At 40.8% G+C, this 25781-nt stretch overlaps 1 protein-coding gene and 3 long non-coding RNA genes across 4 annotated transcripts in view; 3 read left to right on the forward strand and 1 right to left on the reverse strand.

The window, feature by feature from the left end:
* Positions 1 to 25781, reverse strand: part of LOC122845240 — a 37269-nt gene that overhangs the window by 8677 nt on the left and 2811 nt on the right. The gene's annotated exons all lie outside the window — the stretch shown is intronic.
* Positions 1775 to 25756, forward strand: ywhag1 (3-monooxygenase/tryptophan 5-monooxygenase activation protein, gamma polypeptide 1). The gene is made up of 2 exons (XM_044141414.1): positions 1775 to 2025; positions 23541 to 25756. The coding sequence occupies exons 1-2, from the start codon at positions 1939 to 1941 to the stop codon at positions 24195 to 24197; spliced, it is 744 nt and encodes a 247-aa protein (XP_043997349.1). The 5' UTR covers positions 1775 to 1938; the 3' UTR covers positions 24198 to 25756.
* On the forward strand, positions 10180 to 13673 carry LOC122845238. Its single transcript, XR_006372995.1, has 3 exons — positions 10180 to 10379; positions 10461 to 10541; positions 11048 to 13673. It is a non-coding gene; the product is annotated as an uncharacterized LOC122845238 (long non-coding RNA).
* On the forward strand, positions 14854 to 15740 carry LOC122845239. Its single transcript, XR_006372996.1, has 3 exons — positions 14854 to 15012; positions 15395 to 15547; positions 15653 to 15740. It is a non-coding gene; the product is annotated as an uncharacterized LOC122845239 (long non-coding RNA).

Raw genomic sequence — 25781 nt, forward strand, 5'->3', positions numbered from 1 at the left:
TTTTAATAGTCTGTGTAATTTTTACCCAGAAGTTGGAATTTCTAAGTTCGAAGCTGAAAAATGCCTCAAACCCAAAAGAGCCTCTGAAGTCATACTTTTAAATGGAAGACTCCAATATGTCTAGGTGGATTCACAACTGTGTTTATAATTTCAAATTTCCATGTCAGAATTGTCAACGGGAACGGACGTTCCCTCAAAGTTGGGAACCTGATTCTGAAGTAGAAGGACCCCTTACCTCTAAATTTATTATGGCAGCCATGCATTCAAATCTCCTGGATCATCTTGAAATTGTTATTTTAGACTTGGACACTTTGTATCTATATGAAACAGTTTCCGGTCAACGTACTGTACAACTTCTAGTAGTTAAAGCCTTGCAAAAGTATTTATACAATTTGAACATTTTTAGACTTTGTCAGGTAAAAAACTTTTTTTTTTCAGACTAATGTAAACTAATGCATAGTTGTGAAGTTGAAGGAAAACCATAAATCTACAAAGTGTTGCACGCATTTCTATACAGCCCAAACTGATTGCCACGTGGACTAAAGTAATCAAGTTGAATGCACTAGAGAGCCACTTTTCCTCTTAAAGGCAAAAAAAAAAAAATGTGTCATATGAATTTATCTTCTCAAACAATAAAGCAAATCATGCACTATTGTTTTTCAAACAAACAAAAATAATTAGATTTTTCTAGGAGTTCTGTTTAGACCCATAACATAAAAAGAGCGAGGCATTCAGGGTTCCTGATTATTATTATTTTTTTTAGGGTCTGGAGGGTTAATTGTTTTTATAGCTTTCGTCTGAGCGTCGCTGGATATTTGTGATCCTATTATACTATAAATTTAGACGGATGCAAAACATGGTAAATTTACAAGAAATGTGTACTGTACAACACATTTTTAAAAAGTACTTTAAGGTTTTGTCTGAAAAATTTGTTGCCCAAAAGAAATGACATTCCTGTACTAGCTTCTGATTGGTTGGGGGGAAATGATTGAGGGGTTCTCCAGGGTGGCAGCAGGGGCCGCCCCTCTTTGCTACTCTGCTTCTCTGTGAATGCTCAGGTGAGTTAGCATGGACACCAATGATGGAACACAAGCTTTTTTTTTCCTGTAAAAGTTGTTTCTCAGCAATTTGCATATTGCTGTGACCACATGAGGATGATTGACAGCAGTAACACCTTCCTCCTGGATCTGATTGGTTGTTTTTGGTCAGGTGCATTGTTTCCCCCCCACACACACGGTAATAAAAGATTGGGGAGGAGGTGAGGAAGATCAGTCTTTTCACAGATTATCTGTTTTATATTAAACTGTCACAACATGGTGACGGATTAACAGATATGTACAAAAACATATTTTAATAAAAGTCACATACTGCAGCTTTTAGTTAAAAAAAAAATCAGAAGAATCCCTTTAAAATGGGGCTGATGTCATTATTCCTACCAGAGTTAAATTTAATGCTTATTTTTTTTTTTTATGACGGCTTTAGGGACTTTGGATAGTCAGCATTTTTAAGAAATCCAGTCAAGTTTTATTTATTCAGTCATTCATTTTATCACGAGTAGGGCTTAAAACATTCATATTCTTCTTCATATTGCAACAGGGGCGTTTATTAGACAAAACGAGGCTTCACATTACTATTATAACAAAACATGTGCATACTGGTTGGTATGAAGAGCCTCTGTGGAGGTCTGTACCCCGTTCCTCCGGGTTCAGCTGCCTGGGTCGTTACATCACTCCGTGTGGACACGCCTTTTTGGGTGGCGACACAAGCCAGGGAAAGTGCTCGTGTAGGGGGAGGGGTGTCCCGTCGGCAGGCACACAGACAGCAGGCAGCAGCTGCGGCGACAGCACCCGGCACCGTTACACTGCGTTCAGACATCCACATTATAGCTCTCAGCTACGACAAAACGCACAGCGGGCAGCACCACAACCGGCCTCTAAAATGGTAGACCGCGAGCAATTGGTGCAGAAAGCCAGGCTGGCCGAGCAGGCGGAGAGGTATGATGATATGGCAGCTGCCATGAAGTCGGTAAGTAGCCCTCTGCCGTAATGACCTTTCTTGTTTCAGTCCCATTTTGTGCGGTAATTACCGGACACGTCCGAGCCTGGGTGTGTGTGAGTAAGAAACGTCTCAAAGCTGCGGGGCTGACCGAGCTCGCGGGGAACGCAGCCCACCGCGCTCAGGTCTGGCACGCGTTCGCCTTACCGGATCAGCCAATCAAAATTGGTGTATGAAACTTATGATTGAAGAGCACATTTATGAGAAAGCCTTGCCGCAGAGAGCGGTAAATCACAGCTAAAATCAGATCTGGGAGCACATCATATTGAGCGGGGCTATAAAGGCCCGTCCCTGTTCTCTCCCCCACCCCCTCTACCTCACCTCACCGTTTCTCTCTCTCTGCATATCAGTGATCTGATCCACTATAATGAGATTAAAATCAGTGATTTACTGTAAATCTGCGGCTTTTTGTTGGCGCTGAGCTGCGGTGGATTGTGGCTGTCTGAATGCGGACTGTTTGATCTTGGGGCGGTGCCTTTTCCAACAAGATCCTTCACACACACACACACGCACACACACACGGGCAGGCTAGTGTGATTTAAGCGCACTGAAGGAGGAAAAAAGCTCATACTAAGACATTCAAGTGATCCGATCATTGTCTGTCCTAATATATATAAAGATATTTGTCATTACACAGAAAGGAAATCAAAAGTATCCCATCGAAAGATGTTGCAGGAGAGGGCGAGCTATAGGTGGTACCATGATTTTACGATGATGTGACATCGTAGGATTCGCTGATGGTCGTGTTCCGGTTTCCACGCGACATAACGAGCCGTCCATTTAGCTTGAAAAGCCACCGTTTTCTTAGCTGGACGAGGCCGGGGCACTCCGTTGCCTCTGCGCATTTTGCGCATAGGGGAAAAAGGGCAATGCAGGCTGAAGGTTGTTCGCAATCGATTTGCGCAGAAGACATAGGAACCTGTCAGACGTGGGTGTCGGTGGACCGACGCCTTTTTCGCCAGATTTATCTCAGTGCAGCCCCCTGTCTTCCCCCCTCCCCACCACCGATCATAAACGCTGGGGGGTTTTTCTGCTTTTTTTTTTTTTTTTTAAAGGATGCTGTGCGGCAGCCGCATCCCTGCGTCCCGGTCCTCCTCCTCCTCCAGCAGGTTCCCACACAGAGGCGTGCCGCAGCATCTGCCAGGATGCAGCAGCACAGGCCCGCCCGTAGTGCACCATTTCACATGCAGCTTTTTATGCCAGCTGCACAAAGGCTGCTGCTCACCCGTTTTTTTCCCCCCTCAGCACGTATGGACACCGAGTTCACATGGGAGTGGACAAAAATTAGGAAACTCTTTGCCAAAGCTCCTTTAAAAAAAAAGTAATAGTCACAATAGAGTTCTGCGGGATCCCCAGTTTTATTTGTAGTGAGTGTAGATCATGTTGGAGCATCTAGAGATGGGAATCCTTCTTACCTTCACACAACGAGAGACTAATTTACAAAACAAGACCACTTTAGATCAAAGAATGAACAAATATCAGATGAGGCTTCCAGAAGTCGGACATGAGCTGTGAATGGCGGAAGTCCATGTTGCTTATAGGAACTGCCTCTAGTGGTAACCAGCAGGGGCCCCCGGCTCCACCTCCTCCCATTTATGCAGAGTCAGAGGGACAGAGCTGCCCCTCACCCAGCCAGTCTCTCTGCAGCACAGAGCAACGGGGCGTGTCTCCTGCCTCGCCCATCACTTGAAGGGAATCCCTTGCCACTGCAGCCATGGCAAAATGCCTCAGTGGCGAAGGAACCAAATAACCAGGTTGGTGGAACATGCTGCACCCTCTGTGCTCTCTGAAGTACAAGGGATTAGGACCAAGCCCTACTAAAGTGGGTGAGAATGGGCTGATGTCAGTGCTGGATTTTAACCACTGGCTTTACAAGATCTGGGTGAATTAGATCTGAGATATTTTCCTGGATTGGTAATTGTTCTAGCCAACATTATTGGATTTTGAGGGCTGTTATTTATTACAACATGCAGCAGTCAGTTTCATAAAGTTAAAAGTAAAAAATTCAGAAGGCACCCTTAAAGGAATAGCAAAATAAAGTTATGTTAAAAGGTTATAAGAGTTTAACGCAGATAATATTTATTTAGTAATTCTGTTTGTACCAAAAAGTTACTTTTTACCAATTTGAAATCAAAAGATAATGTCCATGAATCTGGAATTACAATTGGGTCTAAACCCAGTCTGTAAAATCGAGAAAACTAAAATGTCGCCGCATGGCCCCTGTCCACACTGGAACGTATTTCTCTAAAATTAGTTGTCAGTTTCAAAAACAATCTTGTCCACACGGAACCCGTTCTAGAAACGTTTTTACCACATTTGCATTTTCCCCCCTCCAGCCACATGTAAGTGATGGTTAGCGTGGAGTATACGCCTAAAGTCTCCGCGTGTTAGCTGTAAACGCAACAAGACAACAAATATGCCAAACAACAAAAGGCAAATGGATTTGTTTGTGTGGAATGTCAACAAAGCTGAGCTTCTTTTCTGCGCAAAAGTGAGTCTTGCAATAAACTACAAGACAAATATGTTTTGTACGACTATGACGCGTTTGTGTCTGTTGTGACTGTTGACACAGGGCACAAATGGTTGAAAAACCGTCTGTTTCTGAAAAATACCCATTCCCATCTGGGCCTAGCATTTAGCAGCGCAACCTTTAGCAAATGCTTGCAACTAGAATATGTGCAGCATTGGTGTGACGGCTTTCTCAAATCTGAGTTCTGCTCCAGGAGGCTAAAGCTAACGACAAGTGTGGGCAACCAAGACCAAAGTAAACCGCTACTATCTTACAACAGTTCAAAGTCTAAAAGGTCAGAGGTTTATCGGAACACTAGTTTACAAACATTTAAACTGCTGCCATGAATATTATTCTCAGTATATTTCACACAGGAAGATCATTAATTGCTCCTACTTTCATTTCCCAAGAGAAATAATTACTGTCTACTTTGTAGATAACCACCCAGTACGAATGTGACAGATGATTATTATATATCTGCATGAACTGCAATGATCTTTTTAAGATAAGCTGTTTTAATTTGTTATTAGTACCGCTTTCGTCTTGGGTCTTCCTGAGCTATATGCTAGAATAAAAGGTTAGCTACGGCAACAAGGTAATAACTAATTTTAAGCTTTTTACAGAAACTCCCTTTAAATCCCACTTTCCGCTAATGAGATTTGGTTTTAACACTCAAAACATCACCGTATCACACAAATTATAAACAAATTAGGCCCTGGGATGCATCAATGACATGATTAACGACTACAATATAATCGATATAGCGACAACATGTAGCATACCTCATGTAAAACCACACATCTGACTGTTTTTTTAGGCACATCCTGGTGCTGCTGTTTGTTATAGTTGTATTGTAGTGATGTGGGGATCAGGTTATCCTGACTGGTACAGATCTCATTTTCTATTTCAGGTCATACCTACAACTCCAATTTCTACAGATTTAGGTAATTTTATTCTACAACTAAAACCTAGTATTATTATTATTAAGCTTTAAAGAGTACAAGTTATTGGTCACTGAAAAATTGGCCAGTTTTGATCTCTGATTTATTGATTGGTGCAGCTCCATTTCTGCAAATGCGATAAAATCCCTTCTCCATTTTATTCCAGCCTTGCTGAGTCCATTTGACAGTTAATTTATATTAAAAGCGTTCAATGCTACAGTATGCTAAGAAGCTATTGCATCATAATACCCACATGGGCAAAGAGCAGCAGCTCTTTCATGCAACTACAACATAAGCTTGTCAGAGCAGAATTTTAAAGGATTGTTTTCTTCAAGCTGTGCTAAAAGCGTGTCCCTGTGTTTGCATCATGTGGCCCTCTGCGTTCCTTTAAAGGCTCTTATCAGTTTCCTGTTATTGATCAGTAGTTGCATACATCACAAGTAGCCAAATCTAGCATAAAAACATACAGTACATTTAGGCAGCTACCGGTGATGAGATTCTGTTTATCTGACAATTACCAACCCGATCCCAGTATCCATCCGGTGTTTAACCAACGGTGCTTGAACGCTGTTTTAATGTGCTGACTCCATTAGTTTGAATTAATGCTTGCTCTCTTGCACTCTCACACACACGCCGTGTTGGAGAGCTTTGTCTAAGAAAATGCATGTCCCAGATAGCCAGGACTTCCCTCATACCTAATGAGCTACACACATTCTTCTATAGAAGCTTATTTTTATTCTGGTGCATTAGAAGATTTACTGAGCTGCATGCACTATATAAACAGATAGTTAATGTAAGATGAGCTCAGTATGTTGATTAGGTTTTAGATAAGTACACCAATAGAACTGCACACAGGCAGGCATATTAAGGCCATAAATCAAGGACAAATATGTTTTATTGATGCTTTCATTTGTTGCCGCATATAAAATCATACCGTCAGCATTTATAAATATATCTCTGCAGCAGATGTGACTGATCTTCCCAAGTCAACACGTATGTTGCGGATGCTAAAAATATGTCCTTCACAGTAAGCGGGTGTGAATGTTCAGCATTTACAGTATAATCCATACAGTAGGGGATGACATCAGCTCAGAGAGAACTGAGGGTTATGACCTGTGACATTTTATTTTCACTCTTCATTCTAACAGATAATAGCTATTTAAATTCAACAAAGCATAATTTTGACAACAAAATATTTTTTTGAGAAAATAACCTTCAGACAAGCACTGATTAAGGTTTTACCTTTTGATACCAAATCAAGTTTTTTCTTTAGGGTTCTGAATCTGTTTCCATTTCTAAGAAAAAAACCCCCAAACTGTTTTGTTTTGTAAGTGAACATGATTACTGCAGCGGTACTAGTTCTAACAGAAACTGAAGAAATCACACCATCTACACTTATGCATCAAAACATTTGTCATTTTTTAACCCATAGCAAACTATGTCAAAGAACTTGGTGTTTTGCTTGTGTTTTAACAGAGAAAGAAAAGTGTTTTCAGTTTTGATGCATCTAATGCAATAAAAATATACATTTTATGCAGAATTAAAAAGCTTTACAGATGCACCAATCAGATCTTTTCCAGCTGACACCAAATATTTTCTTTCCTCCTCAGAACTATAACATAAAATACAAACAAATGTTCTTTAGGTTCTTTAATAGAGGTTCTAATTTAGACATGAAATGAAAAAATTGCAAGATTTTGCCCTTTTATACTTTAAGCATGTGTTCCAAGGCTCTGACTGTCACTAAACATACAGGTATAAACTTACAGCATGCTGTTGGTTGATGCAATTTTCAATCATATTTTCTATTTGCTTTATTGAAGGAACAATAGATATATCAATATTCCTTCATTTAAAGTCTGACAAAAGTGGAACATTCTAGAAGACAATCTTCTGTCAGAAATGAATTAGTCATTTTAATGTCTTTTAATTAAAATACAACTTCCATAAATTATTATTTTTTCCCCCAATTCTTACAAAGAACGTTGTTTAAGTTAAAAGCATGTCAGCGTTCAGGAAATATCCAATATGTTGTAAAGGCCTACATGATCACAATATAAAAAAGATAAAAACCAAAACATGTCACGAAATAAATATTAAATGGGAGATTCATTTTCTTTTCACAGCTTTGCCTGCCTTGATTTTCTCAGTATAAATGGCCTATAATTTCTCTGCAGTGTAACACAGAAGTCTCATTTCGTCTCTGATTGGTTTTGCAACCAGCCACGGCTGCTATTTATGGACCCATGATAAGAAGCTAGTCCCCCCCCCCAAATTTTGCACTTTTCACAATTTCATTTTATCTCATTTGCAGTATTTCCATCAGTGAACATCTTTTTCTTCTTCTGATTCCATCCTTCAGTCTGAGGGATGGATGTGCCAGACTTGGAGTTCCTCCTTGTAAGACAGAACTCCTAAATCTCAGTCCGGTTATAAAAACACCCAGTTTCGTCTCAGGAAGTTTCAGAGTGGCTCTGGGATAAGTTTTGACTCACTGGTGAGTCACAAAGTAGTATGAAAACACCCACTGTTTCCACCTACATACACACCATCATCAAGTTTATTTGACAAGATCTAATGTCCAAACTTCCATATGAAGTGGTTTAGCAGCTGCTTAGTTTCTCTACCGTATTTTTTTCTTTCCTCATACACAAACTCAATCACCAAGAGACGGAGTGGAAATAATTGTGGCATCCTCAAGCTTTTCCCTGACACACCTACCCAAACCAATCACATGAGTAGCAACTATAACTATCCCAGCTATCTTTTCTTCACTAAGGCATAAATTCTGTACCTTTACTAAATTATACGTGTTCATATTTCCTCTTAATACCATGGAAACTGAACTGCATCTTTTAGGCACCTGGCCTGACAATTCAATTAATTCAGTTCACGTACAAAACACAATTAAAAACTAATTTAATCTCAAGGCACTTACAAAAATATATCAGTTCAACTTTGATCTATTTTGTCAATTGGTGAAAATTTCTTATCTAAGGAAGCCCTGCCATTTGGATAGAGACACTGAATTTGCAGCAACCCCAGTGAGATTAGGTGGTGACAGTAGATGATTGACTTTGTAGCAATTCTTCATATTGATCAAGCTTGTGGATTAGAAAGAAATAATTTTCCTTTTAACAGAATAAACCACAGTCTTTTTTTGGCATCTTCAGCACCTTTCAAACATACAGAGCTGAACGTATGTGTAAAGGTGTGTTTGTGTTTAGTGGGTGTATGCGTGTGAATTTGCTACCTGGAGGTGCAAAGTTGTTTAGAAAGGTGAGAACAATAGAAAGCCTGCACTAGTGAGCACCTAATATGAGCAAAGGACTGCTCTAGAAGGCAGCAGACAGGCACAACCCAGAACAGCCATATGCTCCATACTGTCATCAGTGAAGCCAGGAGTATCAACTCCTGGGTCAAAGAGACACTGAATTAGAGAACTCGAGCGCCAAAACTCTACCTTGTACAGTCGCCCTCTTCCAGAACTCCGTCTCCACGGGTGCCCCGCCACCCATGCAAGGCACCAGCCCCTATAATGGTAGTCAGAAGTCAGAAGGACCATGGGAGGGGGCACATTACCACCCCATATGGTGAGCTAACACCAGGGAGATCAATGGGGAGGGATTTCTACCAGAGCCCAGCTTTATCCCCGGGTCTTTCTCGACAGCTCCTGGAGGCATAAGGCCCCCAACAGAAATCCACCACTTCTAGACATGGTCAGAGAAATGCCACACCAAGGAAGTGCTCCACTTTTTTAGAAAAGTATATTACATATGATCTGAAACCCTGAATTTCTTCCTTCTAAGCAAAACATGCAAAACAAAAGAATAGATATGAATATAGCATATAGCTGGGATGCACACTCTCCAGCAAACAGGAACAAATATCTCGCCTTACTTCCTCTATGCCAGTCCAGAGGCCTCCTAAGGCATTCCTTCCTTTAATGAACAAGCCCTTTTTGTCTTATGGTTTGACTCAAACGTTAGTTGTAATCACAGGGATAACTACCGTTGCATGTGGTATCATAGCAACAAGGAGCTAGAGAACGCTCTTCTTACCACCAAGCTCTTTGTGGCTGATTCGGCTAACCCTATTCACGCCGTCAGTGACGTCAGGTCGTCCCTGGCGCCTTTGTGCTCTGCTGCTTGAAAAGGGGTTTGCAGAGAGGGTTGTCACATCAGGTTAGAGCAGGAGAGGGTGCAGAAGCAATTGAGCAGGAAACAAAAAGGGAATGCATGGAACACAAAGAAGGGGGATCTGTGGGATTGTGACACGCCTTCATTATGTGGAGAGAAACGTATTTAATGAAAATATAAGGAGGTATGCTTTTAGTGCTACCCCACTTAGGCACTATAGGGCTTGCTCGTACTAAGGCTCATGCAGAGATTTGTCATAGAGGAAGCTATTGATTGTCCTGCCTGGCCTTTGTTTGTATTAGCATGCAGATGTTTGGAAGTTTGACTGGCCAGTGTTGGGATGAGTCACGGCAGAGCAGGCCCGATTGATGATTTGCATGGGTGAACAGAGCTCCATTGTCATCCCCGCACCGCAGCTTCCGTTGGGGCCTTCTGCTCGCCCTGCAGCCCTCTGGAACAAAGGCAGCCATGTTTGTACTGATCAGTTGTTCAAGCATTGTTTCCCTGACCTCTGATTCTCCAGAGCTGACCCAAATGTAACCTGCAATTAGTAATGGACTTTTATTTTTGCGGGCCCACTTCCTGTTTGCCCCAAACTCCGCTAGCTTATTTAAAGCCACGCCTCCAGCGCGCAGTTTAAAGATCCTCACCTGTTTCCACTGTGGCTGTGGCTTGTTGTTGGCGTCTTCTTCACGGAGTCATCAAAATCTTTAAGCCCACTGATTTGATTGCCTGGTGAGTTTATTATCTGAAAGCAGTGTTGCTTTTACATGTGAAACTTTGGTTTGATTGCTCATTGGAGCGTTGTTTTATTAGAATTATTGGCGTTGTTACCTGGATGTCACCGGGGTTCTGGCACAGCTGATTGTGGCTGGGCGTGCCCACTCTCTTGATAAGGTAATCTGTTGCTGAATTTTGTGTATGTTCTGACACATTTATATTGATGCTGAGGCAATGAAGTTTAAAATAAAATTTATCAGAACAGAATGTAGCTACACTTAAATATGATATTGCGCAATAAACTTAGGTATTTACTTATTTTTTTCTTTCCCTCACTCTGCTTGAGTATTTGAGAAGTAATTTATTATTTTCCTTGATTGATATTTTGGAAGTGCACTTTAACTTTAACTTTAACTTTAACTTTAACTTTGACTTTGATTTTGACTTTGACTTTAACTTTGAATTGATTAACTTGAATTATGATTGATATTTTTTGTTTTACTTTATTTAAATTATGGTTAATTTAACCTAATTATTGAAATGTTTGTCTAATTATTAGAAATCTAATTGTTACGTTTAATTTGCACAAACTAAATGTTTAAATTGAATTATTTTTTTTGGTATTATGTTTGTACATAATTGTTATTTTGATAAAATGCTTAATGGATTTTCTGACCTTTTAGGTCGGGTTTTTTTTTCCCCGGTTGGATCAGATCCTCATCAGGATTTGAAGATGGCGAGCTAAGGAAAAGAACTCTGAACTTAATGATTTTGCAATTAATTTATTCTGGGTCAATTGTCTTGTCTCATTGTGTTGTTGTAATTGTTGTTTTATTCAAATCACTTAATATATATTCACCAAAACTAAAAACACTGCCTCCTGTTTTCTCCACACCTCGGGCTCCTAAAAGAACACTCTTCTGATGCTGCTTCTGTAGCCGCAGTTAGCTGCCTAGCCCATAACTGTTACATTGTTGGCGAGCTAGCCAGGAGCCTGATACTGTGAATGTTTTGGTGGATGTGTTTTGTGGTTTGTATTGAAATATGGATTTCTTTGACCAAATTGGTATCAATGTTGCAAATTCTGTCATCATTAGTGGTGTAACGAACACTCAAGCAGATGATGAGATCATCAATTATTTACGTGGTTATGGTGGAATTAAGGTTTTTACTGTTACTGCATGTGAGAATCCATTTTATAAAAACCTGGCCGTTGAATTCAGTAATTCTGCAGATTTGGAAAAGCTAAAATCGCTTTTGCCATACGTTTATCCATCTCAGGTTACAGAAGATGTTATATTTGTTGTTAAATTACTTTCAAGAGAGTGCCCTGCCACAGCCACAGTGGACACAACCTTACCTCCCGATTACCTTCATGAACTGAAACGTATTTCCCAGCAGAGTGGACAATCATTTGATGATGTTTTGAAAGGAGTTTTGAACAAATAAGTGCTCATTTAGGAATAGCAGCTAGTGGAGGAAGCCTGATAAAGATGATGAAGGGGATGATGAGGAGGAGGATATTGTTGAAGTACTTAACACTGAAAGAGAGTCTAGTCAGACTCCGCCACCTACTCTTCCCTCAAATCAATCAGATCAGTCCACCACCTACCAGCAAGGACCACAAACTCAACCAAATCCAACTACAAATGTGGGGCCGAGAATTTTCCTTTCGGGGAATGAGCTGAATCCTTCTGGGGTCCAAAGGGTTGTTGTGGAACACATTGTGCGCAGAGATGATGTAAATCTTCAACCTCTGTCTTCATTTAGACTACGTACCTTTTCAGGAAGACTTCCAAAACCTCAGCATGAGGCAGATTATGAATCCTGGAGGTCTCAAATAGAACTTTTAAATGCAGATCCAAGTCTTGCACCCTTACATGTTACAAGGCGCATTTTGGAAGGTTTACTCCCTCCAGCTGCTGACCTAGTGAAGGGTTTGGGGCCTGATGCCCTGCCTGCCACATTTTTGCAGGTACTCGATTCTGCATATGCTACTGTTGAGGATGGAGAAGAATTGTTTGCAAAATTTTTAAACACACTTCAGGACCATGGAGAACGACCTTCTTCTTATCTGCAGAGACTCCAATTGGCTCTCAGCACAGTGGTGAAGCGTGGTGGGATTCCAGCCACTGAAATGGACAAATATTTGTTAAAACAATTTTGTAGAGGTTGCTGGGATAATAGTATGATAAACAAACTGCGACTAGAAAAGAAAAAAGATCAACCACCTCCCTTCTCAGAGCTTTTATTAACACTTAGAACAGAAGAAGATAGGCAGTTGGCAAAAGAGATGTTAATGAAAAAACATATTCCATCAGTCAAGCATCGTGTCAATGTACAAGCTCACACTACTAGTGCATGTTCATGTGGCCATCCATCAGACTCGGGTGCTATTGAAGACTTGAGAAAGCAAATGCTGAAGCTGCAGAGTCAAATGTCAGCTTTGCTGTCTAAGGACTCTAATTCTGTTAAACCAGAAAATCAGCTGAAAAAACAGAAACTAAAATCTGGCCAAACTAGTAGTAGGCCAAAGCCCTGGTTCTGCTTTAAGTGTGGACAGGATGGTCACATTGCTCCCAACTGTTCCAGTCAGCCAAATTCCAGCTTGGTTGAAGAAAAAGCGGCCAGCTTAAACACAAACAGCAGTCCTGGGAGAAAAGTAAATCATCAAACTAGAAGCAGTTCTTACTGAGGGACAAGTGGGAGCTGCAACCAATGAATGTCCCCCCATTCAAGACTCATCTTCTTATTTTCCATTACCTAAAGGGTTAGTGGGCACAAGGAGTACTGGCGAGGTGAAGATTAAAGGGATCAATTTTCATTGCCTCTTAGACACAGGTTCCCAAGTCACCACAATTTCACATTCCTTCTATAACACCCATCTATCGGATCATAAAATAAAACCCATAAATGATCTTTTGGAGGTAGAAGGTGCAAATGGTCAGAGGGTGCCTTATATTGGATATGTGGAACTCTGTTTGACATTTCCCTCTGAGTTCACAGGAGAAGAGATGGACATAAACACCTTGGCCTTGGTTGTTCCAGACCTGCGATCATCCCAACCCCCTGTTCTGATTGGCACCAACACTTTGGATGTTGTGTATAACCAGTGCTGTCAGTCACAGTCTGAGTTCCATCCTGTGCCTTTTGGATATAGAGCAGTGCATAAAATTTTGGAGATAAGGCACAAACTAACAACTGATGACTATCATGGCATTCTAAAAATGCAGTCATCTATCCCCCAGGTTGTTCCTGCTCAGAGAACTGCTGTGTTGGATGCTCTTCTTATATGCCCATTACTGCAAGGTGAAAAAAGTAATTATTCAGCATCCAACCTCCTTTTCTCTACCTGGTGGTTTAATGGTAAAATCAAGCCTTTTTGATCTACCTCCTGTACAGCCTGCTTCTCTGCCAGTGGTGATCACTAATGAATCTGACCATGACATTGTGATTCCAGCTAGAGCCGCCATCGCTGAAGTCAGTACAATCCAAACCATACTTTATAAAGAACAGAGTGTGCATCAACCTTCCCATAGTTCAGAGCTAAATCCAACTAAGTTGAACTACAATTTTGGAGACTCTCCGCTCTCAACTGAATGGAAGCAACGTATAACAATCATGCTCGACAGTATGTCAGATGTTTTTTCAAAGCATGATCTTGATTTTGGTCGTACAGATAAGGTCAAGCATGAGATCAAGCTGTCGGATCCCACTGCTTTTAAACAGCGACCAAGACCCATTCACCCCTAGATGTGGATGCTGTGCGTAAACACATTCAAGAACTGTTGCAGTCTGGTGTTATCGTGAATCCAACTCACCTTTTGCTTCCCCATAGTTGTAGTGCGGAAGAAAAATGGTGCTGTGGCTCTGTATTGATTACAGGAAGTTGAATGCACAGACCATCAGGGATGCATATGCTTTGCCAAAGCTGGAGGACACATTTTCAGCACTGTCTGGCTCAACATGGTTCTCCACTTTGGATTTAAAATCTGGTTACTACCAAATTGAGATGAATGAATCAGACAAAAATAAAACTGCATTTGTCTGTCCACTTGGATTTTATGAATTTAACCGCATGCCTCAAGGTGTAACCAATGCTCCTAGCACCTTTCAACGCCTCATGGAGCGGTGCATGGGAGACATGAATTTAAAAGAAGTGCTTGTTTTCATTGACGATTTAATAGTGTTTGCACCAACTCTAGAAGAATTCGGTTGAAGAAAGTTCTTCAACGCTTGAGAGAATTTGGATTGAAGCTGTCAGTTGAAAAGTGTGTTTTCTTTCAGACATCTGTTCGCTACCTTGGACATGTAGTTTCAAGGAAAGGAGTGGAGACGGATCCAGACAAGATTTCCACATTAACATCTTGGCCAGTTCCTCAGAATTTAAAAGAGCTCAGATCATTCCTTGGTTTCGCAGGGTATTATCGCCGGTTTGTGGAAGGGTTCTCATCAGTGGTCAAACCTCTCAACGAGTTAACAGCTGGATATCCACCCTGTCGGAAAAATTCAAAACAGATGAAGTCGCAACATTACCTTGACCCCAAAGAACCATTTGCTTCTCGTTGGACAACTGCTTGCCAGCAGGCCTTTGAAGAAGTAATCCAGAAGCTTAGTACAGCACCAGTTCTTGCATTTGCAGACCCAGGTAAACCCTACATATTACACACAGATGCTAGCTCTACTGGCCTTGGTGCAGTCTTGTACCAAGAACATGATGGGCGGAACAGGGTGATTGCATATGCTAGCAGAGGTCTGTCCCGCAGTGAAAGTCGATATCCTGCCCATAAACTTGAGTTTTTAGCCCTCAAATGGGCAGTGACGGAAAAATTCTATGACTACCTGTATGGATCTGATTTCACTGTGGTTACCGATAGCAACCCATTGACATATCTGCTAACTTCTGCTAAATTGGATGCTACAAGCTATAGATGGCTTTCTGCTCTTTCAACTTTTACTTTTAAGATCATTTATCGGGCTGGCAGGTTAAATGCAGATGCTGATGGTCTGTCTCTCCTCATGCTGAACAGGTGGCTGATCCTTTATCCGTTAAGGAGAAAGAAAGAATATTGAAGTTTACTGAACAACATCTGGAACATCCATCCTGTATTTCCATTGACCAGCACTCAGTCCAAGCAATATGTGACAGACAACTGGTGTACAGCTCACCCAACCTGGACCAGGTTGTTGCTCTTTGCAAACCCTCTCCATTAACACTGACAGTTTACCAGACAGTTTTGTTAATGATGTACAGTTCTCTTCACTTGTTGTGCCATCTTTCTCTGAAGGTGAAATTGCTGATAAACAAAGAGCCGATCCAGTCATTCAGCACATCATCGCTCAGTTGGAACGAGGGGAAAACCCACCGCCATTTCTGAGGGAACAGCTCCCGATCTGCCACTACTCCTGCGAGCTTACACGCTTGGAGCTCCATAATAATGTTCTCGTCAGGAGAAGGAATATTGGAGGTGAGCTTACTTACCAACTTGTACTTCCAGAGGAATGGCGGGCTGAGGTCCTCAACCAGCTGCATGACCAGATGGGCCATTTGGGCACAGAAAGGACTCTGGACCTCATCAGATCACGGTTCTTCTGGCCACGAATGGCAAGTGATGTTTGTAGCAAACTCAAGAACTGTGAAAGATGCATTCGAAGAAAAGCACAACCTGAGAAAGCTGCACCACTTGTTAATATTAAAACTTCAAGACCACTCGAACTTGTCTGCATGGACTTTCTTTCAATAGAACCAGACAACACAAAAAATATTCTAGTGATAACCGATCATTTCACAAAATATGCTGTTGCAGTGCCAACCCCAAACCAAAGAGCTAAAACTGTAGCAAAAGTGTTATGGGAGAATTTTCTTGTCCATTATGGAATGCCAGAGCGTCTCCATAGTGACCAAGGGACTGATTTTGAATCACACACAATCAAAGAGCTCTGTCAGATCACAGGAATCAAAAAGATTAGGACCACACCTTATCATCCCCGTGGAAATCCTGTGGAGCGATTCAACCGAACCCTTTTAAACATGTTGGGTACTCTGCAAGAAGAAGATAAAATTCACTGGAAAGATTTTGTGAAGCCATTGGTACACGCTTACAACTGTACCCGAAATGATGTCACTGGATACTCCCCATATGAACTGATGTTTGGTCGGCAACCCCGCCTTCCTGTTGACTTAGCTTTTGGACTGCCTGTGTCTGAAAAGCCATCTACATCTCATTCACAGTATGTTGAAAAGCTCAAGTCACACCTCAAAGAAAGTTATAAAATTGCAACTGAAAACTCTGAGAAAGTCATGTGGAAGAACAAACTCAGATTTGACAAGCAAGTCACAGCTGCAGAACTCTCAGTTGGAGATAGAGTTCTGGTTAGAAACTCAAACTACGAGGCAAGCACAAGCTCGCAGACCGGTGGGAATCAGGCGTGTATATTATTCAGAAGAAAGCGGCACTCTTCCAGTATACACCGTTAAACCAGAAGGCAAAGATCGTCCCATCAGGACTCTCCACCGTGATCTGCTGTTGCCTTGTGGCTACCTGTCCCCAGCCTCTAAACCAGAACAGAGGAAGAAAACAGCGATTGCACCCGTGACTTCAGAAAATGTAGATCTTTTAGACCCTGAAAATGAAGAACTGTTCTTACCTGATTTATCTGATTACTCCAGCTCCTATGTCACCAGAGTTACAACTGAGGTTGACTTACCTGCTCCTGCATCTACCATCGCTCCTATACCTGTGGATTCGCCTGGCCAGCATCCCCAGAGCTCTTTAGAAGAGAAGGTTGGTGAGGAAAAGGAAGTGGAGTCTGGACCTGAACCTATTGCTGAACTCGACCTGGAACGAACGGCTGAAGATGAAACAGATTCTGCTGACTCAGAGCCTCTTGGGGACAACTCCTCCTCTCAATCAGGACCTGTCTCTCCTCACCCAGAATCTGCATCCTATCCAGGACAATCCAGCATGTTAAGTGATTCTTCTGCTGTAAAACTCTCCAAGCCCAGATCCTGAACCATCTGCCAGCTCTACCAGAACACGCCACCCACCAACTCGCCTGCAGTATTCAACACTTGGGCATCCACTTCTGCAGAGCATCCAAACCCTGTTTCAAGGACTCAGTACAGTCTTTACATCTGCTCTGGAACTGGATGAGACCTCTGTGACCTCTACATCATGTGACAGTGTAGTGTGTCACCAGCCAGTTGCATGTCGAGGCCGCACATGAGTTTAGGGGGGAACCTGTAACCTGCAATTAGTAATGGACTTTTATTTTGCGGGCCCACTTCCTGTTTGCCCCAAACTCCGCTAGCTTATTTAAAGCCACGCCTCCAGCGCGCAGTTTAAAGATCCTCACCTGTTTCCACTGTGGCTGTGGCTTGTTGTTGGCGTCTTCTTCACGGAGTCATCAAAATCTTTAAGCCCACTGATTTGATTGCCTGGTGAGTTTATTATCTGAAAGCAGTGTTGCTTTTACATGTGAAACTTTGGTTTGATTGCTCATTAGAGCGTTGTTTTATTAGAATTATTGGCGTTGTTACCTGGATGTCACCGGGGTTCTGGCACAGCTGATTGTGGCTGGGCGTGCCCACTCTCTTGATAAGGTAATCTGTTGCTGAATTTTGTGTATGTTCTGACACATTTATATTGATGCTGAGGCAATGAAGTTTAAAATAAAATTTATCAGAACAGAATGTAGCTACACTTAAATATGATATTGCGCAATAAACTTAGGTATTTACTTATTTTTTTTTCTTTCCCTCACTCTGCTTGAGTATTTGAGAAGTAATTTATTATTTTCCTTGATTGATATTTTGGAAGTGCACTTTAACTTTAACTTTAACTTTAACTTTAACTTTGACTTTGATTTTGACTTTGACTTTAACTTTGAATTGATTAACTTGAATTATGATTGATATTTTTTGTTTTACTTTATTTAAATTATGGTTAATTTAACCTAATTATTGAAATGTTTGTCTAATTATTAGAAATCTAATTGTTACGTTTAATTTGCACAAACTAAATGTTTAAATTGAATTATTTTTTTTTTTGTATTATGTTTGTACATAATTGTTATTTTGATAAAATGCTTAATGGATTTTCTGACCTTTTAGGTCGGGTTTTTTTTCCCCGGTTGGATCAGATCCTCACCAGGATTTGAAGATGGCGAGCTAAGGAAAAGAACTCTGAACTTAATGATTTTGCAATTAATTTATTCTGGGTCAATTGTCTTGTCTCATTGTGTTGTTGTAATTGTTGTTTTATTCAAATCACTTAATATATATTCACCAAAACTAAAAACACTGCCTCCTGTTTTCTCCACACCTCGGGCTCCTAAAAGAACACTCTTCTGATGCTGCTTCTGTAGCCGCAGTTAGCTGCCTAGCCCATAACTGTTACACAAACCTGCTGGTTACATTTGCTGCAGGGTAAATAATCAATGGCTCTAACTGCATTTTGATGGGTTGAGGTAAAGGAGTGCTGAGAAGGTGTTTTAGGTAGAACAAATGAAGAGGATTGAGGAGGACTTTCTCCTTAGTGTTGCACAATTTGTACCTTCTCATTGTTTGCATTTCCTCATACTTTATGTACAAAGGTCGGCATATTTACGACAGTTGTAATTTTTACAATATCTTAAGAAGTTACCGTCTTTAGAAAAACTAATGTAACCATCTAGAGCTCTGCGAGTATCTCTCTCCAGCAGGCTGTGTAAAAGATTCTTGGAGTAACTTCTAAAAGTCATTAAAATGACTTATTTCACCCAGTGTCTTAGGGTTTTACGCTTACAAAGTACTTTGTTCCTCTCCAACCTAGTTGGTCTTGTAATGCAGAATGAATGGCAGATTGTTTGCTTTGGCAGATTTAAAAAGGATTATTAGTAAAGATGCAACTAGAAATGACTAATCAGTGGTTTTTAGCTAAGAGTTATTACCAGGCAATAAGAAACGAAAAAATCTTAACTTTTTCAAATTAGTAAATGAATCTTATAACGGCAGAATGATGCAAGGTTAGAAACCATCCAGGGGTCGGAAGGGCTTTCAGTTCCGAGTTCTTCTCATGAATGCATTGATTCCCTCCAATTATTCTGGCTTTCTCCTGCAAGTTAGCTTCATCTGGGTATTTATTTATGATTGCACGTGTCTGTGGTGGACTGGTCATTGTTTATTTCTATACGGAATTTTTGAGAACCGTTTCTCAAATCATTTTAGCTGCAACTGTTTCAGATCTGCAAGCAACACAGAGTCATAAGTAGGATAAATGTCCTGCACTAAAGCTAACTGCAGCAAAAAAAAAAAATTAATGTAATTTTTATTACTGTTATAGAAGGATGTCGGAGGTGTGTACTGTTTTTGTTAGCGTTTAAAGACGGTTTGATTTTCTGATCGACAAAAATGCATTGTCATGCTGCACTTCTATTTGTATTTTTTCACTCATCACTGCACTGGATAAGTTTAAAATTTCCAATCATCATGGTAGTGATTACAATGTTAGCAATAAAATGTATATTGGAATGGAATAATGTATGGGACTATATTACAGATTAGCAATACAGCAAGAACATATCTCCGATTTACCATTCGATGTGTTCAGTTAAAAAATCCTTCATTTATTTTGCTGCAACACTACAGTTAAAAAAGCCTTCCTACTGTGAAAACATCACCAGACATACTAGATGTAATCTGTGTGAACTCAGAGGGATAATTCAGCTCTATAGTTAAATGGATACATGTATCATTCTTTTAAAAAATATTGGATTACATAGTGAACATCATGGATCTCTTACTTCCAGTTTTTTTGTATATGAAATTACACCTTTTGTAGTTCGTCAGATTCCCTTTAAACATTTATTTGTTTACTTAATTCTGTTTGGAGTCACAGGGAGCCAGATACATTTCAACCATGGTCTGTAAAGTGGGGCACACCCAAGACAGGTACCTGGCCCCATCACAGAACCAACATAAGGAACAACTGTTTAAGCATACACTCGCACCTAACTGTGATTTACAATCTCCAGCTGACTTAACAGGCATGTTTGTGGTCTGAGGGAGGAAACCAGGACACCCAGAAAAACCCCAGGCATGCATGGGGAGAACAATCTAATCCGATCTCCAAATAGCGTCAACTTGTGCTCTGCCATCGCACCCTTTTGAACACTAGGGTAACTTTGAATCGTATACTCTAAAAAAAAAAGTTTGCATTGGGTTTTTGAATTTGTAGGCAGGACTGGTTAAGTTGGTTAAATTGGAAAACTGTTCTGGTCACCAGCTGGTTGGTGACAAAAAATATACAAACAGAAATGTGGGCTCACCATCTGGTGAGTATTATTAATATACAAAAGACAGAAATAGAGTTAATTAGAACAATGGTTCTGTAAAATGCTGTAAAATGCAGAACTTTAATATGCATTATCCTCACAAATGTACTTTTACATTCTGCTGTTGGCCAGTCAACAGTTTATTATTGATTGCCTCCAAGTTGTTTTCCAAAGTGTGTTCTTTCGCTTTATTGGTTTGCTGCTGAAAAGGTGTGATCATTGAAAGTTGCTCCTTCCTAAAATCAGACAGACTTCTTCGGTTCCTTTATGTGACTGGAGAGGCAGTGACAGAGTGGAAAAGGTTGCTTGTGGTTTCACCATTCTCACTGAACCCCACCCACCATGCTGCAGCCGTCACTGCATCATCCTCATCTGCTCTCTCTGCAAGCAGCTTGTGGCCACTATCTCCTTCAGAGATGGAGAGGCTCTCGGAAACAAAGCAGATTTTGCAGTTACCATGGAAACTAGATTGCATCACAGCTTGCCCTTTGCCCCCCACACCTCCCTCCCTCCCTCCCTTCTACAATTTAAGCACAACTCAGACTGACAGCTTCTTTATGTATCAAAAAGTCAAAAGAATAGCAGAGGTTGATGGGTGTTGATGAAGGCAAATGCTTTTGTGTGCTGAGAATTTGCTCAGCAGATGAGGACATGATTAGTCACATCCGTTTGCATCAACAGTGACTGTTGTAGCTGATAGAACAGGGATTAACAGATGCTGTGAGTCCCTCAAGACAAATTATGCTCCTGCTTCCTAAAGGACTCGTACCCATAAAATGTCATCGCTGGTACCAGTTGATCACTGTGTTCACATCTTCTAGAAAGACACTACAGCTCCACCATGTGTTCTGTATACAGAGAGTCTGTATGAGGATTTCTAAACCTCAGGACAAACGATTTGTGCGGGTTATTCCGTCCTTTCTTTGCTGAAATAGTAATAGAAATATAAAATTTCTAATTTTCTAATGTTGGTCAATGTTGCACCACTCATGGTGACATCACTTTGGAGTAGCTGTTTCGTTAGTTCTGATTGGTTCTTTTTGTAAGGTTCTCTTCATAGCTTTTATGATTGAGACGCTGGATCAATTATTCCCACTGGCTATGGATACTGTAGAGCTGTAAGGATTTTTGCTCTTAGATTTTTTACTTTCAGACGGTTGCGTAACTATAGTAATAAGGCGTTGTTTTTACAACTGGGAGCAGCTGATTAGAATTTCAAAAGCTCAGATAACACCTGAACTATGAACCCGTATCCCAAAGAAGTTGAAGAGGAGGGTCCATGAATGTAGAGCAGGACCAAAGAGTAGAGAGAGAAGCAGGAAGTTTAAACCACCTCATCTATCGATCAACGTTTTACAACAAGATGATAGATTTTTTTCACTTCTGCTTGTAATAAATCTGAGCTCCTTTACTTTTTATACATAACTATTTCCAATTCTTTAAACCTATATTGTGAACAGTATGTCTTCTGGTAAAAGCATTGCAAGGAGAAGTTCTAAGTGACTAAAACGGGAAGAAACAACACACTTTATGCTCAGAAAGAGTCTACAATGATGCCTCTGCTGTACATCCACAAAGGGGTTAAAAGGATTAAATTCTGTAGCCGGATGCAGGCCGGTCAAAAAAAACAAAAAAACAACAACTCAGCAGCAAATAGTCAATCAGGTGTTTCCTTAAAGGATGATGTCAGATGCAGAGATTGTTGTCATGAGATTAATTTGGCCAAAATAATGTAGCCCATAATTGTGATGTGAAAGGGCAAAATAAATTTTTTTTTCTTACAAATAAAAACCACACATACAAACATCCGCTCTAAAACAATATCTCAAACTAGAAACAAACAAGATACCGTTCAACCCATTAATAGAGTCAGACACTTAAAAAGCTGTCCAATAAAAACAATATTCAGAAAAGCCTCCAAGAGGGCTGTGGTAGCTTTGGAGGAGCTGCAGAGAGTCACACAACATTGTTAAAAGAAAGTCCCATTAGTAGTTTGCCCTTTAAACAATGGAAGGGGACTCAGCAAGCATATGGAAAGATGAGACCCATGTATATTCTCAGCCATTTAAGTCATGTCTCCTGCAACAAGCTTAAATCAAAGGTCACTGGACTTTCACTCACCTCTAGGTGTCAAAACGTCTTCAGGAAAACTGAGGAAAAATCTGGTTGCCTTTGATTTAAACCTGTTGAAGTATGTGTAAGGAAGAGCTCATGTCTTTTTTTAACTGGCAAACAAAATATTGTTTGGTAGATTTAACAACCCCACGTTGCCCTGAACACACCATCCCTACAATTAAAGATGGAGGTGGCAACATGAGGATACTCTTTTTTTGAAATAGACGGCAAATGGTTTAAATCAAAGCACATAATAATATGTGAGAATAAGCAAAATACAGACCTACAGCAATTTGTAGGACTGACATTTAAATATAGAAATTATAACCGATTGTTTTAGTAATCGATCAATCTCAAAATATTTGGCACATTCTACAGATTTTTCACATATCCACTTAATTCCTTATTTGCATGCATATTTTAATCGGTTTCAAATTTTGTACAAAAAAGGCTTTATTCCTTTTTTGCCTGAAATGCAAAAACATAGAAATCATTTAGTGATTTGGGTAAAACGTCATCAAACAAAGGTGTAAAATGTATATTTTGTACAGTTTTGGCTTAACTACTCCTCTGAATATTTTTTTCAGCAAATTATTATTTTTTGAGTCCGTTCACTGCAATTAAAAATGAATGGATTACTTCAATAATTGATTCATCACAATTATTGTCTCAGCTCTATTACAGATATTTTGTCACAATACTCAACAAAAATTAACTTCTACACGTTTGTTGTGCTTTTCCTTTCAGGTCACAGAGCTGAATGAACCGCTCTCCAACGAGGAGAGGAACCTCCTGTCCGTGGCCTACAAGAACGTGGTCGGGGCAAGACGCTCGTCCTGGCGCGTCATCTCCAGCATCGAGCAGAAGACGTCGGCTGACGGCAACGAGAAGAAGATTGAGATGGTGCGGGCATACCGGGAAAAGATCGAGAAGGAGCTGGAGACGGTCTGCCAGGACGTGCTCAACCTCCTCGACAACTTCCTGATCAAGAACTGCAACGAGACGCAGCACGAGAGCAAAGTATTCTACCTGAAGATGAAGGGCGACTACTACCGCTACTTGGCCGAGGTCGCCACGGGAGAGAAGAGGGCCGCGGTGGTGGAGTCCTCCGAGAAGTCCTACAGCGAGGCCCATGAGATCAGCAAGGAGCACATGCAGCCGACCCACCCCATCCGCCTGGGCCTGGCCCTCAACTACTCCGTCTTCTACTACGAGATCCAGAACGCCCCCGAGCAGGCGTGCCACCTGGCCAAGACCGCCTTCGACGACGCCATCGCCGAGCTGGACACCCTCAACGAGGACTCCTACAAAGACTCCACTCTCATCATGCAGCTGCTTCGAGACAACTTGACGCTGTGGACGAGCGACCAGCAGGACGATGAGGGAGGCGAGGGCAACAACTAAAGAGTCCAAAACCTCATTCTGCCAAATCAACACAACACGCGCGCTCACAAATGATGACAAAAATAGTAATTGTTAAAAAGTTCTTAATTTAAACAAAAAACAACAACAAAAAAAACACACAAAAAAAGACGGGAGGGTGGGGGAACGTCAGCTACCATTTTAGCCGATGGTACCGACGTAGCTGCTGTTCTTTATTTTTCCACAATTAAATGCGAAACGATCGTAGAAGGAGGGAAAACGTGTTTAGTTTGAGAAATACGCTAAGATTACTACAAAAAAAAGCAAAAAAGAGAGAGAAAAACATCCAAGAATAAAACTCCCTCCACGACAGCCTTTGCAGCATTTGCTAGAATACCGACTTAGGTTACAAAGAGGTTCGTCGTCCATCGCGGTGTGAATAACCGTCATCCTCACAACCGCCAGAGACTGACTAATCATGCAAATGAAGCGGAGTTGTCTTAATGTATTCGAGCGAGAGGGAGGAGCATTCAGAAATTCACTCCTCGGTGCTTGAGCAGCAAGAAGAAAAAAAAATAAATAGCGCAAACCTTGAATGTCATGGCCTTGCTTAGTGAGAGAGACGGCGAGTGATAGTGAGTGAGAGAGTTGACGGGTTCCGGGGCAGGAACGCGGCCTTGTTGGGGATGTTAGAGTTTGTGGCGTAACTTCGAAGAAAACGTACCGACATCTTTAGTTGCACCGTGCACCGCATCCACGGTGGTCGAGTGAAAAGCAGGTTATTTCTGCGGTTGAAGACGTAGAAAAAACATAAAAGGTTTTTGTTTGCTTTGTGTCAGGTATGTGTCCAGCTCAGTCACATGGTCAGTCATACTGTAACTAAAACTGAAAACTTATACAGTTAAAAAAAACAACAAAAAAAAACATAGTGCAGCTTGTTCCTCTCATGTGCTGATGTGCTTTCTTAAATAAATGACCCGTTTTTGGACACCTATCTCTTATTGTCAGTATTGTCATTACTGTAACATCTTCGATTGGCTCCTTGTGTTTGTGGGGAAAAAATTTGATCCAGATGAGCAAATCAAAAGAACACTGACTGAAATGTCTGTCTGCAGGTAACGCTATCTTTTCTATGAATCGACAGGATCTCTGAAAAGTCGCATCCTGAACCACAGACCTAAATAACGAACTAATTTGTGAGCAGAGCACACGCATTGTTAAAACGGAAGCTGTACAAGCAGATTTGAGGTTTGTGGATTAACTTTGTTTTCGGTTTCTTCTTGGTCAAGAAAATGCATTTGCCTATACTGTCTCTTCAGTGTGAGATGATAACCGCTCCAATATTCTCCATAAAAACAATATTGTGCATGCTGGTGATGTATTTATACAGTAGCTTCGATTTATTAACTTATACTGTAGATGTTATGTATTCATATGAACATGGAATTATTAGACATTAATCAGATTATTTTCTATTTATTTCTCTCTTTGTTGCTATTGTTAGCTAGACCTTCTTTTAATCTGTGTTTTCTTTACTCCATTCGCTGAAGTGCGTTATACCAAAACAGTGATTGTTAACAATAAATTGATCTGTTATGGACTATGGTGACATGCATTTCTTGGTAA

The sequence above is a fragment of the Gambusia affinis genome, linkage group LG15 (assembly GCF_019740435.1).
Source record: "Gambusia affinis linkage group LG15, SWU_Gaff_1.0, whole genome shotgun sequence".
Taxonomy (NCBI): domain Eukaryota; kingdom Metazoa; phylum Chordata; class Actinopteri; order Cyprinodontiformes; family Poeciliidae; genus Gambusia; species Gambusia affinis.